The sequence below is a fragment of the Tenrec ecaudatus genome, chromosome 2 (assembly GCF_050624435.1).
Source record: "Tenrec ecaudatus isolate mTenEca1 chromosome 2, mTenEca1.hap1, whole genome shotgun sequence".
NCBI classification, from domain to species: domain Eukaryota; kingdom Metazoa; phylum Chordata; class Mammalia; order Afrosoricida; family Tenrecidae; genus Tenrec; species Tenrec ecaudatus.
Window position 1 is genome coordinate 158,334,513 of NC_134531.1, and position 20,410 is coordinate 158,354,922.

A 20,410-nucleotide genomic window follows, 5' to 3' on the forward strand; every position below is an offset into this window, starting at 1 on the left:
ATGTGAAAATAAAGTAACAGAAACATGGCTAAAAGCACTTTAGAAACAGGACTGTATAAAGTACAAGCTATTTCCTTCTTTGATGACTTAGAAATTCACGTTTTAAATTCTCACTAATCTTGTAAAATCCAACCAAGTTATTTAGCAGCCAAATATCTAAGTATCGATACAGCATCCTTATTTTGCTAATTTTTGAAAGTGTTCAACAAAGCATTTCCACCAGATCCTCTAAAATCCACCAATCACATCATCTACAGCATTCTACCGCCTTCTCACTACTAGCTGATTAATCCCCCCACGCCAACTCTCGTCTGTTCAAAATGCATCCTAAATCGCCCTCCAGCCACAGTATCAAATATTCACTGACCAGCTTTAAGTCACAACTGCCATCTCGCCTGTTAGGCTGAGTTACTTAAAACTTGTCTGTTTCTCAGTTCCCTGTACTGGCCCAGTTAGTTGGTCACAAGGATGCTAAACAGAAAATCCGGAATTATTATTGGTTAGCAATTACAGTGTGCTTGGTCTCACGATGGAGGACAATGGATAAACCTCATGGTTTATCACTACTCTTCCACCCACAGCACAATCGCTAACCACTGGCTTTGACTAGTCTCAGTTGACACGGACATTATGTTCTGAATTGAGAATACTAGCAGGTCTTCAGCAAATTTTGATCCAATAGGTCCACGGTAGGAAGTATTTCCCCCGTCTTCAAGGGTCTGATTTGCTTCAGACCACCATTTCGCCTCAGCAGGCTGATCAGGGGCAGACTAAAATGACCACTGGTGGCTTCAAGGTCATCAACACACAAGGGGCTAAAGCAGTTGTCAACAGTTCCATTGTTTAGCTCCACCTTCCCATGGACACTCAGAAGCCCCACCGCACCTAATGTATTTGACCAACTCGAAACTTGGCTTAGCCAGCAGGGTGCCCTGACAGTCACTGTCTATTTTAATTTTTTAATTGTGTCCTCAAAACTAGTCATTTCAGTAACCACTGTACATTGACATAAAATGTACAGCCTTTATATTTAAAAAAAAACCCTTCTAGCTTAACTTTAACATAAAAAGGTAAGATTTCATGGAGGGGGGGGGGCAGAGGATGGGACCAACTGCCTGAGGGCCTGTGTACTCTGTATAGGTACACATGGTTTTCACCATCAAAAACACTCAGTGTGGGGAAGGGGCCTTAAGAACTCACCTGCACTGACTGCTGCTGAATTCCAACGCATGCCTGTGAAATTGTAATAACCAGTTCTTGCTAGTTTAGCAAAGGTGGGGAAGACTAGCTCAGTAGCTTTGGCTCTAAAATCCTTTAGCTATTTTTATTAAAATGAATGACAGCTTGTAATTATTCTGACATGGCATACCTGGAACCTTCAGTACTGCAAGAACTCGGAGAAAATCTCTTTATATACTCCGTAGAAAAGTCATCAAGGCACACCTCCCAATGCTCATTTGCACACCCATAACGGGAGGAGATAACCAGTCTCTCCCTTCATAGATAGTCTTTTTATTTTCTTAGGGTACCTTCCCAAACACAGACATTCAACAGCAGTTAGAATGGCCATCTCCCAACATTTAAAAAAACCACACACCCTCCATGGGTGAACAAAGTAAAGAGCAGAAACCTAGAGTTCCGCCGAGTAAGCTGCTGTGGAGCCTCATGTGATGAGCTCTCTTCCAATTTCAGAGTGATGTGTCTTCAACTGGTCTCATCATTTTAGTGGAAAAACAATTAAGTTTGGTGAAATGAGATCATCTGCAGACAGGATTACTAACAGCATTCACTGGGTTTCACCTTCTTCTCTTGTGAACTGTGAGGAAAAGGAACGGTAGCCAGAGGACCGATGGGGCTCCAGCTGGAGTGCCAACACACAGGACAAAAACACCTCTATTTTGATTTACAAAGCTAACAGCAGTTTTAAATCTGCAACTTAATTACAGAGCAACTACACCACCTTTTCAAATGGCAAAATACAAAAAAGAGTTACAAAAATATTTCAGAAAAGTGCATAGTCTAAGTGCATAGTAAATCAAAGCACTGAAAAATATCTTGCTAGAGGGAGCTCAGCTTGGAACAACGATTACCAAAGCTAAACCTTTTATTTTACACAAACTATACTAAAAAATAGCTTTATGAGACTGATTTCTGGCTAAAAGTATCAAAGGGTTTATTAGTCAAGAAACAAATAATTGACAAAGGTGAATAGAAAAGAAACAAAGAAGCTGCCTACCCCGAAAAGTTCATACTCATTTTTAGAGATTTCTGCAGTATTACTGTACTAAGACATCCCTTAATTGCAAAGATGGTAATCATGGAATTAATTATTGCTAAAGTATCTTTTAAATGAAATAAAAATTTAAACAAGAAACACAAAATAAGCCTGACACAATCTGACCAAACAATATCATTTACAGTTTCAAGGTTATTGTACAAAATACCCACATTTACACAACAGGCTCCCAGTTGTTTCCACACAAATGCTCTTTTAATTCAGACATGCTACAAATGAATAAATTACACTATTTATTAATAAAGAATTATCATCAATCAGTAAGATTTTTTTCCTCTTGGGTCAGAGAAAATGAGAGCTCAGAAGACTGAGAGGACACCCCCAAGAGAAAACCTACAAAAGTGGGTGGGGCCGGGCAAGGTTTTTGACAAGGTGACCCTCACAGCAGGGTTGCTCTCCCAGAGTGGAGACTCTGGTTAGAGCTGTTTCTCTAGCATTTTAAATAAAGCAAATCCTTGTGTAATTAAACCCTTCAATGCTTTTATTCTTATAAGATCAGCCCAGTTAAGTCAGAGGCAGCAGAAGTGACAAGACTGAGTCCTGGCAGTGGCAGAACTAGGTATTGTGGCTCTACATCATTCAAAAAAAAAGGAAAGAAAAGAAATGGAAAAAACGCCTTTCCCCATGACCAAAAAAAACACACCCCAAAATAAGATTAAAAAAAACCTACAAAATTGATTTAGGGGGAGGAATAGGGGATAGATGCGAACACCCAATTTAAAGTGATTTGCAAAGGAGCATATTTAACAAATGGCTTGCAGGGGTCTATTAAAAATTGGAGCGATATCTTGATTTCATAGTGAGTTAGCAAGGTTTTTTATGTTGTTGCTGTTTTTAAAAAACTTACAGAAACAGTTTTTAGTTTTTAATGAACTTGTAAACAAAAAAAGCTCCCATTTCAAAATAAAAACGAAATCCCAGATCATATAGATGTTTACAGTGATTACATTTACCTAAGCAACGTACATACATGTTCAATTGTAAGATGGTAACTAATTTTCTGTGACAAATATGTTTTTTCTTTAATACCGAGAACATTATAGAGTTAATGCAGAGTCCTAAAGATAAGCTAGTGGTCACGAAGGTTCGTAAGTCTTCACTTGAGATGCTGCTGCTCTAGCACAGGTAAGCAGGCGGTCTGTCATCTGCTCAGACACTGGAATCTTTGGTTGCTACCACATCAGCTGGCTTGCAGACAAGAAGCCAACCATTTTGAGAATGTTTTAAGTGAACAACTTGCAAACCCCAGGGATGGAAAAAACCCTAAGAACGCACAATAGTGAGCATTGCAACCATCACAACTGTGGCTGAAGACTGTTCATGCCGTTCTTCTGAAATGACATCTCAAAGCAGTGTAGTTCAAAATAAAAGGTTTTAAGAAAAGAAAAAAATTGGCATATGCACAATTTTTCCACCAATTTGTGTGTCAACCATTTAGTTAACTTTTCCACTTGAAAAAATGCAATAGAAAACTGGACACCATGTTTCACTATCTCAGTTAATATTCACAATTACAGCGGCTGCAGCTCGGGGCGCGGCCTCACCAGCACTGCCCAGAGCCAGCTTAGACGGAAATGACCTTCTTTACACCAAGTAAATGGTTGCTCCCAACCACTGGCTAGTGTGCGGAGGAACTAAAATGTCTAGGTCTGGGAGAAACAAAGGCTGTTCCAATCCTCTGCTCTGCTGGCCTCTCTGTTCTTCCATTCATGTTTAGAAACCTGACAAAAACAAACAGAAAATTGGGTGTTAAAGGGTTAAAAAATTATGCCCATAGTAAAAACTTTAGATTGAAGAGGGCCATTAATTACTTTATAATGATGACTATTTGAAAAGAACTCACACACTTTTTTAACCACACCCATAAGCGTACAGTGAAAACAGCAGTTTTCTGTTTTCCATGACTAGGAGCGGCTGCACAATTTAAAGGCTCCCAAACAGCATCCAACACTCATGCTACACAACCACTGACCCTTCAAAGGAGCCCCATTATAGGCACTGCCCTTATTTTAGTACCTCATGTTCAAACATTTGTCAAATGAAAATTAAACCACTTCAACAAGAGCATCGTTTTAATCATTTTATGGTCTGGAAGATTGATGTGTGTATGTCTGAGAGAAATAAGGAATGCAACGTTTAATAAATACACCCCAATTAGGCCCGAGTACTCCTACATATAGGAAGGTTTGAAAAGAGGTCTTTAGATCCTAACAGTTGCTTGTTTTTGCTCTAAGCAGTGGTTCTCAACCTTCCCGCTGCCGTGTCCCTTTAATACAGTTCCTCATGTGGTGGTGACCCCCGGCCATAAACATTATTTTTGTTGCTACTTAAAAACTGCAATTTTGCTACTGTTATGAATCATAATGTAAACATCTGATACGCAGGATGCATTTTCATTGTTACAAATTGAACATAATTATAGTGATAAATCACAAAAACATTATGAAATTATATATTGTGATCTATTGCTAATTACAAATAAATGAAATGTTGTCTTGAAGCATGGTGTAGCATGGGTAACAGTCTTAATATAACAACAGTAAACTACATCGCTACATTTTGCGACAGTATGCATTAGCCAAAGTCCGTGCGACGGTGGAGATAGCTTCTTTCTCACCAGATCAGAAATTCTCGGGGAGTCTCTGCAAGAGCATAACAAAGATCATCTCCCCCATGTCTACTTCTGTATTTAGACTTGATCAACACACCGGAAAACCTTACATCACAAAGACATGTTGTTGGAAATGGAAGCCGCAACAGACTCAGACAGGATATGACTGCCAACAATCGATACAGAATTTTGTAACTGGGCATTTTAGAGAAATCAGTTCTCACTGCATTGCATCGATGTCAATAAATTCAATAAACTCTTCTTGTGCTGTCTCAGGAACATCACCTTTACCTTTGACTGTGAATGGGCTTCTGGCAAGTGCAAATGAGGAGTCAGGTAGATTTGGGAAGTACAATGGAATTTTGTCTGCATGCATATACAAGTGTCCTTTCACAGAAATTATGATCATAACCCTTTTGTCTGGTTCAATGTCATGTTACTCAAAGAAAGCAGATAAAGTAGACAACATGTAAATTTTACTTCCATCCAATTTTTTTTTTTTTTGCCAAGGCTGAAGTCTCATTTGGGATGATCAGATCTTTTCAGACAAATGTTGGCGTGTTGCATTTGGTCGTTGCAGTGATAAACTTAACTCACACAAGATGGCAAAGCTGTCAGCAGGTAAGCTATTCTTTGCAGTTCACTTTTATCGCTGAAAAGTGCTTTGAACCCTGGTCCTGCTTTCTGATTAAAAAACGTTTTGAGTTCATCACGAAGCTCCAAAACAAGTTTTAAAACTTTCTTCCAGACAACCATCTCACTTCAGTGTGAAATAGAGCATTACTTGGCGCATCCAACTCATTGCACAGTTGCGAAAACATCCGACTGTTTAAAGTGCTCGTCTTTACACGATGCTTGCTTTTCATTCCTTCTTGAACTCTTGTGGCAGCGTCTTCATTGCTAATATTTGCGGATGAATCACACAGAGTTCCAGTGATGTTTGGTGACTCATTCTGTACCAAATGTTGAAATCCAGATCGACATCCTACCATAGCTGGAGCACCATATGTGCAAACACCCCAAACTTTTCCCCAAGATATCTTATGCTTTTTCAGAAATGAACCAACTGTATCAAATACATCACACGCAGTAGTTATTTCAAGAGGTTTGCTAAAAAAAAAAAAAAAAAAAAAAAAAAAAACCCTCTTCTTTGAAGTTGCCATCATTAATATACCTGACGTAAACCAGTAACCGTGAACAGTTTGCTAAGTCTGCAGATTCATCAAGCTGGATGCGAAATATTGGAAGTGGAGATTTAATTTCCTGGATGACCTGATCAAGAATATCAGCAGACATGTCATCTATTCTTCAGCAGACATTGTTGTTAGAGGGGGCAATTGCACTTAATTTCATAACAAATCCACCTTTGATCATAAATCGAGCAATGTCTTTGGCAGCTGGCAATAGTAAATCCTCAGCAACGGTGTGAGGTTTCATAGCTGGAGATTCCACCAAATATGAAGCTTCAAAGGCTGCTATGTTTTACTTGTGGTACTTGCCACCAGTTCAAGTCTGGCTTTCTTGAGTCCATCAGCTTTGCTTCTAAAATAGTTGATATCCTTTCCGGCACAGCTCTGATACTTGCTATCAAAGCAGCGTTTCAGTTTGTTCGGCTTCATAGATTCAGCTGATAGAACTTCACAACAAATAACACATCGCGGCGTCTCAATTCCTGCTGTAATTATTGAGGTGAAACCATACTGTAAAAAGTCCCCACTATATTTTCTTTTCTTAACATTCTTCTCTGTAAGATCTATTGTCATGGGATTGTTTGCTAATAAAAATAATATATAATAGCTTTAAAAATACAAAAGATGATACATGGCATAATTCAGCCAATACAGTTCATTAAAGTAGCAGTTCTCCGGAGGGAGGAAAATGAGGAGCTGCTATTAAGGGCTCAAGCGGAAAGCAAATGTTTTGAGGATGATGATGACAACAAATGTACATGACACAATAGATGTATGTACGGATTGTGATTAAGAATTGTACAAGCCCCCAATAAAATGATTATTAAAAGAAGCAGTTCTCAACCTGTGGGTTGCAACCCCTGGGGGTGGGGGGGGACAACCCTTTCATAGGAGTTGCCTAAGATCATCAGAATACACATTATTTCCAATGGTCTTAGAAACCGAGACCCCCCCCATCTATCCGTCTCCAAGCAGGTCTGCCCACATGCAGATATGCCCACATACAAGACTTGTTACCCATGCTACAAGACAAAACTCCATTTATTTGTAATTAAAAATATTTCATAACATAAATACATATTGCTTTTGATTAATCACAATGCTCTAATTATATTCTGTTTGTAACATGAAAATACATCCTGCATTATCAGATATTCACATCATAATAGTAGCAAAATTAGTTATGAAGTAGCAACGAAAATCAACCACAGCTGAATATAAAAAGACCGATCAGCATCCACATTAAGTCTTCATGGTACAGATAGGTTTTTTTTCAGTAGTTAATGATTTTACATTTACCTATTAATTTTAATTTATGAAGTGTCGTTTTACCTCCAATACTGCTGCTTTCAACACTGCAGCTGCTCTCTACATGTGACTGGTCTGCATAAATACATTATGTCTCCAACCCTGCGACATACACCTGTATTTGTATGGGGTGTATGTGATTGGGTTGGCACAATGATGTCATCACGCTGGGTACTCATATGTGGGTGTATCTGCATGTGGGCAGACCCGCCTGGAGATGGATAGAGGAATGGTGTTTCGGTTCCTAAGACCATTGGAAATGTGTTTTCTGATGGTCTTAGGCAACCCCCGTGAAAGGGTTGTGATCCACAGGTTGAGAACCGCTGCTGGAAAGGCAAAGAAAGGCCTGTATCTCTGTAACATGAAAATCCCCAAACACCTTTTACCCCCTCATAGCAACTACCCCTAGTGGCATCAGGCTGTCCACCTATTCCAGACCTTCGGCCCCACTTAACCACCAGCTCATCCCAGACCAACAGGTCCCATGCTTTTCTAACCTTATCGCTCCTATTCATTCACATCTCAAACATGGTTTTTAAATCTCTTACGACTTTTGTGGGATGATCAGAATCAGCTCTTTACATATATGTACACTTTTGTTTTCAATAATCATGCCAAACATTTATGTGTCCTTTTTGGGTAAACATTCTCTCACTCATCAACTAGTTTTTTCATTTGAGGGCAAAACCACCTTGATTTATGAAAAATGGCCACCTATAAGCTCCGCAGACAAAGATATGTGCGCACGCATCTGTCTCCCCCAATGCACTAATTATAGAGCAGATGGAGAATAGTCCCCTTTAGGCTTAGCCAGTTGAAGGCTAAGATCCTGAGAAACAAAGGCCAAACAAAAACATCCTGAGAATACAATAAAGTAGAGGGAGTAAGTGATGCACATTTGTAAATAAGAAAGGAAAGTTAATGGGTGCACCAAGAAAATGCTGTCTGGTCAAGCCTCAGTTCAACCGTGACCACACCGAGACTAAATGCCAACTTTTAAACACTGACTAAAACACCACAGTGACTGACGAGCATCACCACCACTGTCTGTCAATGCATTAGGAATTTGTCTTCAATAGGGAGCGCCAGGCAAGCAAATTTGCGGGATTCCTTTTTAAAACTGACATTGGGGGAATTCCTGGCACAGTCAGGAACTATCAGTGTGGCTAGCCTATCAATGTTCTCTTCGTAGAACAGAACATCCAATCCAGCTTTAACTATTCCATGGGCCCATGGTGTGGTGGGATACTCCACTGAAAACCAATGCTTCTCCAGTGGATCGTCCTGCAATGTTATTGAGCATGTTCAGGAAGAACCTCAGTGTGAACAGTCAGCAGGCTCGAGCATTCAGTCTTCCAAGTACTAAGCACTCTTTCCCTACGGAGCATGTGCCTGGGGATTTTATCTTGCAGCATGGCTGGCATGGTCTCCTAGCTTCCAAAAGTTTAACAATCCATCTTCAATGTTAACATCAGCCAAAATAAGAGATAAATCCTTTTCTTCCTGGGGGGGGGGGGGGGAGGAGAGGGGGCAGGGGGAAAGAAAGGAAAACAGATATTTAAAAAATGTATGCAATGTGTTTATGACTACATTGTTTCTTTTCAAATCCAAAAATATTGCCAAAATTTTTTAATAACCAGAAATATTATCACTTAATCAAAAAAATATGTATCTATCTACTCTTACTTGTTGATTAACTTCAGATGGACCACAAACTAGTTCTAAAAGGGTATTTAAGTTGTTGAAATTTACCACTGCCTAACAAGTGTACGCCGTGGTAAACGCTCAGCTGCTACGCTGAAAGGTCAGCAGCTGGGAGCCGCCGGTACTCTGTCACAGACAGAGCAGGCGCCTGCGTCTGCAGATGGACAGCCTCGGACACCCCATGTGCCACCACTGTTCTCTCCCGCAGGGTCACCAGATTCAACCATGTCAGGTCCACAGTGTGATACTCACATACAGAACTGTGAACCAAATACAAGCAGATACCCTATGCAGTGGCGTTTAATGTATACTGAACTGATTTCCCTGAAGCACACTTATGTGAGATTGTAGCCCCATAGAATTTTAAATGAGATTCGCAGTAAACAAAGGAAAAACAAACTACAACTCTCCTGTCTGCTACACGGAACTAAAAAGGCACTGTGGATTCTGGAAGAGATTCTGGAAAGACGTTCTCTTTCTTACAATGCAAGATAAATGATTTAAGTGTGATGGGGACATATCACCCCTGAAGTACATTTACAAAGATTGCTGATCTGATTTTGTCTTCCCTATTACAAAGTTCGTTCAACGACAAGACTTCGGAGGTTGCTGGGTTTTCAAATACCTGTTACAAACGATTCCTTGCCCAGCTGGCAGATGGTTTGTCCGGCAATGCTGCACACTTCAAGGCGAAGGGGGTCTTGACAAGCTGAAACTGCTGACGGGCCACGCAAGGCTTGGAGAGCTGAGCTTCATCCAGATCAGAACCAACGCGCATTTGCATGTTTGTTTCCTGCTTGGTCCTCAGTTCTTCCCTGCCCGGGCTTTTTGTTCCACAGTGGGGAAAAAGTGACAAAAACTGGAGATTGCAGCAAGCTGATACAGCTCCTGGTTCTTCTTTGGATCAAGGGCATTCACCGTCGGTCAGTCTCTCCGGGCATTTCTCTGACAAGGTCTTCCCCTGTGTTTGGACTGTGTTTGCTTAAAGACCAGCCCCGTTCATAGCAGCAATGAGTTGTCAGAAAAAGTTATGCTAGATATAAATGGCAAGGGATGTCCAGTAACTGCTGAAAGGTAATTAAATAAGACCATGGACAAAGCAGCTCAGTGTAATGGAAAATTATTCCTCATTTCATCGGAAGGACACTGACATCTACCTAGATGATGCTAAACTCACTTACATGGCTGGGCCAGTGTACACAGGGACGGAGTCAAATGGCATGTGTAGAGAATCCAATTATGTGAAGACCTGCCACCTATGGCTTCACTACCTTCGGAAGCTTCTCCCTCCTCTCTTTCCTCAAATTACAAAATAAAAACAAAGACTAAACTGGATTCTGAATGTTCTAAAAACATTTTCTCTTCTAGGCCTTGAAATAGTCTTTGGAAATTCTTGGTTAATTACTAAGTTATTTTTCCACAGAATGAAATTAGGTGTTGATTTAAGACAAAAACAACTCCCCCATTCCCCAACCAACATATAAAATACATTTTGGGGGGTTCCCTGACCGCCCGGGGGCTCTTGCCCCCACTCCTTTCTCTGTTCTTCCTTCCCTCCCGGTAGAGTTCTTTTCCCTGCCCCAATATCTTTCTTAGCTTCACAAATATATATATATATATATATACAGGAACTGTGTTGCAACATAAAGATTTGCTAAATGTTTATATAACTTCTCTGAAGTGAAAATTCCTGAAAGTATGACTCGAACAAAATGCAATCATGTATTAAACACTTCAAAAAATTTAACTACAAAAATATGATGTGTTGTTTCCATCATAAAGGAATTTTTTAAGAACAATAAATGACTGAACTGTCTTGAGCTTCACCTTAAAATAATCAAAATAACGCAGTAGACCCTAAAAGACCATGCTTTTTCAATACCCTTACACACTGAAGATACCGGAATCAGGAGTGCACAGATTGACAGGGGAGGGTCCGAGCTCCTATTTTGTATTCACTTGAAGCTATTCTCAGATTTGCTACACTTTTCTGGCATTATCTACTTATTCAAGGGTTTCAAAATAAAATTTGTTTTGAGTACAAGGTGTTATATTAAAAATAACACGGATATTTCTAAGCAGACAAGAAGCAATATAAAGTAAGGATTGAACTTTAATTATAATTTTTCAAGGAAGCATACTAACTCAGTGGATCCAATGTCTCCTCTTTAAGACCTGGAGAAGGCAGGATAAAAAGTCTACTTGTTTACTGAGTTACAGACACAGAGTAAACGAACGCTGGGACTAACTCAAATTAGGGCTATTCTTTCTGAAGGCTGCTGAATGCCTGAATAGTAATGTTCTCGGTCAGATGAGATTTCCATCTAATTTCAGTTCTAGAAACAGCGACTCGTGATGATCCTATTATCCCAGATAACTTTAAGGAAGAACTGCTTTAGTTTTGTAGACCCGGCAAACATCCTACAAGTGTTCACACTTCAAACTGGTCTTACTTAAATGGTAGGATTATTTTAAAATTCTGAATCCTCCCCCAAGTGTAGAAACATGAAGGGGCAACATTTGTAACTTCAAGACTAATTAATAGAGGAGCTGCTGGGATGAGGCTAGCATCAGATAATTAGATTTAGTGAAAAATATCTTCAGATCAGACTGCATTTGTTGTTGTTTAGAGTAAAATATAGTAACAGTAAAAATATGGACCTAAAGTTGACTTATGAGGCCAAGTTCAGACGAGAGCAGTCATTCAGAAATTAAATCATCTGAAGCCCCAAACCAAACCTCATCAGGAGGGAAGCCCCAGGAAGGGGAGAGGAGAGGAAGACACCAGCAAACCAACCGGGAGAACTGAGGAGGCGAACCGTGTGGCCAGAGGAGAACTGGAGCCTGCCCTCGCACTTCTACCTCTTAGTAGCATGAAGACTACATTACGACGAGAGCCTGGTAAAAGGGGAAGACGGCCGACAGCTCAAGGACATGTACCCAGGTAATCTTCAAAGTGCGAGGGCTAACAGCAGACTTCACTTCTAGACTGAACCCCTTGAGCTTGAATATTACAACAATTTAAGAGCCAGAGGGAATCCCTTTGAAGTTAAGTACACAGCAGAACAGCAACTGCAAATGAGACTTTGTGACTATGAAAGATGTATTGAGCTTTTCGGCTACTTGAGCATTTGACACTGTAACTGAGATGCTGTTCCACTGAGATGAAAGACACTTTGGGGAACATTAAATCATATTTACTATTTTCAATTTTAAAGGACAAAGCACTATTAACATGCAGAAAAAAAAGTCTTAACACTGTTAGTCAAAGTCAAAATACCATTGCTAACCAGACTCATTACTTAAATCAACAAGTGTTAGGTCTAGGATTTTGGATTGATTGATTATACCATATTCCCAACACCAAATGTTTGTTTTTGGAAGGGGTTAATGAATGAGTAAAAAAGATGCAGTTGTTAAAATGACCCAAAATCCCAAGAGAAATGATATATAATATACACACATATATGTATATATAAGTACATATACATATATATATGAACAAGGACATTTGGGTTTAAAGTTAGTAGTCAAATTTTCCAAGGACGTATTTTTTTTAAACACAGCGCCAATTTTCAAAATGTATTTTAAAACCACCTCCTTGATCTAACACTGTTAGAAAATGAATAAATTACCCAATTTTGTTTCAATTGTTTCCCTGTTAACGTCACTTGGTTCTTGGCTACTAACCTTTCATGTTACTCTTGGTTTTGTCAGTTTGCTTGCCTGTGGGGGTTTGGGCCTGCTGACCCTGCCCACTAGAAGAGGCTGCCTGCTGCGCTGCTTTCTGCTTTAACATTGTCCAATCAAATGTGTAGTCATATTGGTGATTCAGGGTCCTGAAAAAAAATAAAATGATGTTAATCTTTTAGGACAGGGTCAAGATAAGTACCCTATGAAACTTTGCAGACAATGAAAGGCACTTCAGCAGAAAATATTTTCTCACCTATAGATGAGCTGACTTTTTTGGGTACTCAGGACTGACACATTAGGTCAGAACAAACTCGTTCCTTTGCAAAAAGAAGGGTGTGTGTGTGGGGGGGGGAGAGAATGAAAAGGCACTATGAAAAGCTAAAATAGGAAAAGATGCCAATGATCTAAATAAAGGGAAGGAATTCTTCAAAACCAGTCAGGTGGTATGTGTGGAACTGGAAGTCTGTGAGAGACACTTGCACACAAGAGTTTTTTGCAGACTAAGAAAACTCTAGTTCTTCTTTACTTCCGACTAGCATCTGAGGCAGAAATATCCCATCCAGCCCATGGTTAAGACCAATTCTGGGGTAGGTGAACCAAGGGACACGTGGTTTGGACTCCACTACTTGAACCCAGGGTCTGTAGGATGGTTTAATTTGGTCTGAATAGCGTTTCGTACCCAAGTCCTAGGCGTTAACATTTAATAGTATCAAATGTGAACTTCAAAAAATTATGATTTACATTTGATTCAACTGCTACTCCATCCCATACTAAAATTAATTCAAGGAAATGGAAATATGCCAAATGTGCTCAGGACTCATTTCCTTAAACTTCTACCTGTACTAGTTAGAAGTGACCTTTAATTTGCTCATCCTCAAAGTAGGTGTGTTAGACAAATTTCACCAATTGGTAGTCTGAAAATATACTGAAAACTAACCTGAAAAGAATGCGGAATAGCTGCCTCAGATACATATAATCCGGGGCTTCCTCAAAGCGCAGCCCACGACAATAGTTTAAGTACATGGCGAATTCTGCAGGAAATCCCTATTAGTTTAAGTTTGGGAGGTAAAAAAAAAAAAAGTTAAAATAAAAATAACTATTTCAAGGTAAGAAAATGTATTTAAACAGAGTTAAAACTATCACTTAAGTCAAACGTTGTACTTTGTAGGTAGAATCTGATTTCCTCAAACCTTGGAACACAATGCCCATATATTTTTCACTCCATTAGAATACAGACAGTATCTTAACCTTTCATACTGGTAGAGGCAATTTGTTAATGTTTTTATATAATCCATATGTTAATTTATTTTTAAGTGTCTTATATTTCAACACTGATAATGAATAAGCCCAACAGGAAGACCTTCTGAAACTGATTATTTATTAAAGCAAGTAATATTAAGAGAGAAAAAAACAGAACCACTGTATTGCAAAATAATACAATGCAGTGTTACTGCCAATCTGATTCTTAGACTTCTAAATAGCAGCATAAAATCTTACCTAGTGAACCCATCAAATTGCCACATTCTTTATAAATGAACAATTTTGGTGGGTTCTAACCATCTATGAGTCAGTAGATGTAGATATCGAGGATATTGGGCTCTAGATACATGGAGGCATGTTCTGTCCATAACCACCTGAACCCCTGAACTTAAAAGTTTCAGAAATTTTCATATCCAGAAATCAAAGAGGATTAGGAGGAATATATTTTCAAATATTTTTATTAAATCACAACTGGAAAGTGTCTATATTAAGAAAGTCACAGATATGAGGAAGCATCATTTAACCATGAGACATCCAGAAAAATCAAAGAGAGCTCCCAATTCTGAGATCTTAATTATTAGGAAGCCCTAAGTTGAGAATATACCAAATGCTCTCTTCTCCTTACAAAAATGGCTGGCTTTCTCATCATGTCAGATGACTGTTTCTCTTGCATGTACTTTATAGAAAGCTGGGCATTTATGGATAAAGATACACAGAGAGATCCATTTCTCCCTTCCAGGGTTCTGATTCAACTCAGGTTGATTTCTCTCCCTTTTTATTCGAGCATTAGTTACAAAAAGTCTGGTTTTCCAGTTTTTTCGGTGTGCAATTATTCTGAGCTAAGCCAGTTTTGACACATCTCCCTATGAAATGTTTTAAGTATACTATAATCTATAACTAGACAATAGCTATTTTACACTGACCCAGAGCTCCAAACCAGTTCTCCCAAATGCAGCCATGGCCAATCGTGAAACAGGAATGGGAAAATTACAGGCTGATGCCATTCTAGAAACTTAGCCTCCGTCCTAGAAAACAAGGGCAGCAGCAATGTGCGCTGCTTAGCAACCAAATTTCTTGTAGCAAATGGCACCCAACTGAAAGATGGCAGTTGGCAGTACTCTCCACAGTCCGGGCAATGACCCAATCTCCCACATCCAAAACCTAACCTCATTGTTATCAAGTTGATGCTGACTCCTGGCTCCTCTAAATGACAAGATTATAACTGCCCCCTTGGGGTCTGAGATGATGAATCCTCGAGGGAGAAAACACACGGCCACCTCTAGCTTGCCTTTCTCCTTGGGAGCAGCTGCTCGGTTTGAATCACTGACCCGTGGTCACCAGCCCAACAGCTAGCCTGAAAAGCCTCCTTCTACGCAGCCCCGCCTCCCCACTGGAAGACTGTGACCTCCAACTTCCCCAATCTGATCATTGGTCCAGTAAACCCAGAGTTTGTACCTTCTGGTCTTTTCTGATTTAATTCTGTCTGTCATGACTGAACCAATTCGCACAGAATGAAGTCCTACATGATCTGCCAGTTTATCGAGCCCTTGGTGCCAACTGCCGGGATATCTTTTCTTTTCCTGACTTCAGTTTAAGAGAAATTTCTTCATCTCTCTGATAAATTGGCAAAGAAAGTATATCTGCCCTGCTAATAGTCTCCAATTTTAAAGAGATTAGAGAGTCCAAATAAACCAGCTACATACAACAAAACATGTATTTTAAATGACTCAAATGCTTAAGCTATTGTTAATATAATCTGAGTCACTAAAGTAAATCTAAAAAAAATTATTTGAAAGAAATCTAAAATAAGTTGAAGCTAATGGGTGAACTGCTTTTTCTTAAAGATTTCTTTGCTAACTAATACGCATCAAGAACACTTACTTTACACAAAACTTCAACAGGAGTGGACATCTTCTTTTCACTAATCTTTTCATATTTTTGTTTCTTTGTTGCAGCCTGTAGAAAGTAAGAATTAAATCAAGGACACACTTAACTGGAAAAAACTTTGGTAATTTAACACATGAACTAAACACACGAGGCTTAAGGGAAATCTTAAGCCACAAAATTTTTCCCCCTTTTAACTATTAACTTGAGGTTAGCCTCTATTTCATGAACATCAAGAGCTTTAGTGAAATCAAAATGCAGGGTGTGAATTTTGTTAAACCGTGGTACACTATGGATGGTCGAAGCATGAGCAATTAAAAAGTGTCAGAATTTAATGTCACTCACTCCTAACTACTGCTAATCATTATGGAAAATGGTTTTCTTTTTTTTCTTTTTTTATTTTTGGAAAATGTTTTTCAATGTAAAATTATGTATCTAGATGAAACTACAAAGAACTAAGCAATAGACCAGATGCTCAATAAATACAGATACCACCTTTTTTTCTTACAAAGTGGCAACACAGTATCAACATAGTAAGATGTGGAGGTTTATAATTGACACAAAAATACTCAAAAGTAATAGGAAAATTAGTTAATTCAAACAAATGTTAGAATTGCATAAATAATCTAACTTGTATTCCTGTTGTGCATAAAAGGGTACACTTTCAACATAATTGCAATCCAACAAGCTGAGCAAAGTCTCCCCTTTCATCAGCCATTGTCGACGCCTATCAGGACCCGATAAAGAACATGGATGCTAAGGTGTACTGTCTCAAATGAAGTTGTCATAAAGTAGATTCAAACACAGAAAATCTGATTTAGATAGGAGCTGAAAGAATCCACCCGACATGGACTTTTACTTCTTAAAAAACAAACGTAATGTGAGTCTGTAATTTACCTTTAGTCCTTGCCATGGCAGACTGGTTCTATTAAAATACATCAAAACATATCCTAATGATTCCATGTCGTCTCGGCGACTAGAAAAGAGAGTTTATTATGAGTGGAAAGGATTGTAGGGAAGTGTGTAAAAGAAAGCCAGGCACACAGGACAAATTTCCCCCAAATGACAAGAGAATTCTTCAGCTTCAAAGTGCCTTACACAAGAAGGTATTTCGCTTTAAAGGCGATATTGGCATTTACAATAAACTTTATATTTAAAGCCTGGTAAAATTTCGGTTTACAGAAAAGATCAAATTATACTTTAACCTAGGGAATCCAGCTATACTTATAGAAACTTCCTAGGGTGGGTATTCTTCTCAAAAAATTTTTAAATCTAGGAGCATAGATCACATAGAATCTCCATAATTATTTTAAGAAGCAAGAAAATTATTAGAAGAAACATGAAAGAATGGGAAGAAAGCAGAGATTATGATTATCACAATTTTTACTTCAGGGCAGACAGTTTTTTGGTAGGGTTACAGTAGAGGGCAAGGTGTACCAATTCCCCTCAGTTTACCTAAGGCTACTCCGCCCCTGCCCCACATTAAAAAACAAAAATCACTTTATCACCTAATGTATTCTTCAACAAACGTGTATCACTCAAAAACATAAAAGACCCCAAATCCACATTCAGCTGCAAAAACCAACCATAATAAAACCACGGTTATGCTGCTAACTTTCCATCAGGCAGTAGTTCTGCCCCGAGAGAGAACCTCCGACAAAGAAAACAAGAGCCCTCACTTAATTGGCTTCCTTGAGCTGCTCCTTAGAGCAGCAGGGAAGGATTAATAGGCATCCTTCAAGTTCTTGGCCAAGAGACAACCTTAGAGACACGGTAAGAAACAAATTCACATATTACGGCTAAGAGTAATGTAAGGAGCTTCAGCTGACCACTCACCTCTGCTCAATACCAAGGTGTGCATTGATGCTGGCGTAGCGCGCAGTGCCCGTGAGATTTTTATCTTCTCTGTATGGTATGTGTTGCCGTGTCCTGTTGTCTCTGTACTTTTTGGCCAAACCAAAATCAATAAGGAATAACTTCAAAAGAGAAATAAAGACACATTAGGCTTCTACTTGGTCAATTAAAAGGCTTCTTATTCATTAATGTCAGCTATATTTTTCAACTATATTAAAATAAAGTATCAGAAGTAAAACAGATAATGAACATTTAACACTCCAAAACAAGCGTTTACAAGTCCTAATCAACACAAGTCAAAAAATGTAGTTGAGTGGTTTTTCCTGTCATTTGCACAATTTCTTTATACACTCAAGAACCTGTCTTTATAAAAGAAGCAATGGATAAACTGCATATGGAGTTTTGAAAAATGACAAATTTATCTCAAACTCTTCCCTCTTACAAAGGCTGCTTACTGTTTAGTGTGCAACAGAATGATCAATTTATTTCATAAAACACCCCTGGCAGGGTGCTACTGACAATTAAAATTAAGATTTGTTATTAATAAAAAAATAAGAACTTCTAAAACCATGCATGTGATCAGGTGGCTTATAGCTACCAATTTAAATGACCTAAAATGCTAACAGACTGGCACTTTAGCACTAATGCTTAGTGCTGTCTCACTTATGATACTAGGGAAATATGAGTCAATTTCTCTAGGTAATTCAAGTTACTAAGATTAAAGCCTTTGGAAGAGAAAAGTATAAAATAAAAAAGAATTTTTGATGGGGGAGGGAAAAAACTCTCTCCAAGGTATACTCATATTTACCTACCTTCTAAGGCACAATCAACTTGAATTTTTTAGTCTGTTATAAAATCACTTATTGTATTATAATCTAGCAAAGCAAGCAGGCTATCTCTATTTTCTCTATTGTTCTTTTCTAGTTATGCCTTAATTTGGGGTTTCTTTCCATTAGGCTGACACCTGGTCCTTCCTGTCAGTTTACACTCTAATGTGCTGGGAAACTTGATCATGTGTAGTCTATGAAGTTTATTAAAAAAAATAAGAAAGCTATGTGCACTGCAAATTTAAAAGTATTGACCAAGTGGCTCTCATGAGGCACACTGTAAGCTACTCCCAAAACTACTTTGCATAGTAAAGCCACTCGGGTTGGACATTACACTTCCCCACAACAAGGATAACTGGTTTTCACTTAATCTACTATGAGAAAAATGAAGATTTCCTAATGTTATTCATGAAAGCTCTAAATAGTAAAATTATACTCATTTCCCAAGAAATCAAACCATGAAAGAAATGTTAATGTTAAAACATTAAAAGAAATACTAATAAAAGGTCTCTTGATATGCAAACCACTCAGCACACAACCATTAGGATGAGTTAAATATACTTTTGTTAGGCAAAACAGAAAGTATGACATAAGTTCTACAGATTCATATTGAAAGAAAACATGGGGGGATGGGAGGGAGACACATAAAAAGGACAACTAGCTTCAACATAAATTTTCTTTTTAATCCCTAATATGTGGATTTTGAATGAACAGTGATTGTTAGCACAAAGGATTTCCTTTAACGAGTGTTTTCTTGAGATTGCTTTCTGTAGTACTTTAATATGAATATGGTATCAGATAGAGGGACCTTTGATGTGATTAATATCTAAAAATGCCTTTCAAGTCTCAATCTACATGGAGAAGCACCATATTGAGACTCATTAACAAGACACTTTCTCACAACCTAAAAAAGATTGCTTTCTCAAAAAGCCCAGCATTCTTTCCTTCCACAACTATAAGAGGAAAATCTAATTTATTCAGTATACAAAAATATGTAAGCATTTTCTTCCTAAACATGTCTTATCTTTAACATCCAAACTAAAAACAAAATAAACCCAACTTCATTTTTCTCCTCTTCTTAAAAAATCAGAAAACAAGTCAGCAAAAGAAATGCTACCCCAAACCACAGTATTCTATTTTTAAAATGAAAAACTACTTGCAATAAATAAAAAAATCTCTTGACAGCCCATTATTCCTAGTATTATACTTCATTAGTAGCTCTGTGTGCTTTGAATTTAAAACTAATATAAGCATGTAAGGGGAATGCTCTCGGGAAACTTTGTGCTGATATCAAACGAACAACCAAGAGGTCACAAATACGGAAAGGCAGAACCAAGTAAGGGAAAGCTGTAAGATAATGTATATGGGCTGGGGCATGTAAAAAGAGGGACAAATTACTTTGCTGGTCGAGTTGCTTAGGCGTTTGGTATGTTCAAAGTAACATCTGACCCTGGTTTGGAATAACACGGCCTATTCTTCAAAGGCAAAGGCATGCAGAAATGAGCAAATAGTGAATGAATCGGGACAATTTTCTTCAGGAAACTTTGTAGCAACTTTTGTCTACTGCCCACGGTGATTTTTTTTCCATCCTGAAAGTCACAAGGTAATTTTACCTCACAACACACTAAACTGCATGTAAAGAATATGATGCAATCATTGTTATGAAAGCCATTAAATGACGGCTACAAAATATAAGAAAAATGTAAGTGAATTGTTAACTAAGCATGAGGTACAAGAATTAATCTGCCAAATAAAGCATCTATTTTTCTCCTCCCCATACCTT

At 38.4% G+C, this 20,410-nt stretch overlaps 1 protein-coding gene across 5 annotated transcripts in view; it reads right to left on the reverse strand.

The window, feature by feature from the left end:
- Positions 1 to 1,490: 1,490 nt before the first annotated feature.
- The window catches only part of CSNK1A1 (casein kinase 1 alpha 1), a 47,552-nt gene continuing 28,632 nt past the window's right edge, over positions 1,491 to 20,410 (reverse strand). For 2 of the 5 annotated variants that reach the window (XM_075541794.1, XM_075541798.1), the window contains 6 exons: positions 17,783 to 17,922; positions 16,844 to 16,922; positions 15,944 to 16,018; positions 13,740 to 13,846; positions 12,800 to 12,948; positions 6,023 to 8,908 (listed from right to left, as the gene is read on the reverse strand). In XM_075541794.1, the coding sequence (XP_075397909.1) occupies positions 8,877 to 8,908; positions 12,800 to 12,948; positions 13,740 to 13,846; positions 15,944 to 16,018; positions 16,844 to 16,922; positions 17,783 to 17,922 (582 nt within the window). In that variant the 3' untranslated portion in view covers positions 6,023 to 8,876. Of the gene's footprint in view, positions 4,018 to 6,022; positions 8,909 to 12,794; positions 12,949 to 13,739; positions 13,847 to 15,943; positions 16,019 to 16,843; positions 16,923 to 17,782; positions 17,923 to 20,410 lie in introns of those variants that run through there. The other 3 variants (XM_075541797.1, XM_075541795.1, XM_075541796.1) reach the window with 3 other exon arrangements.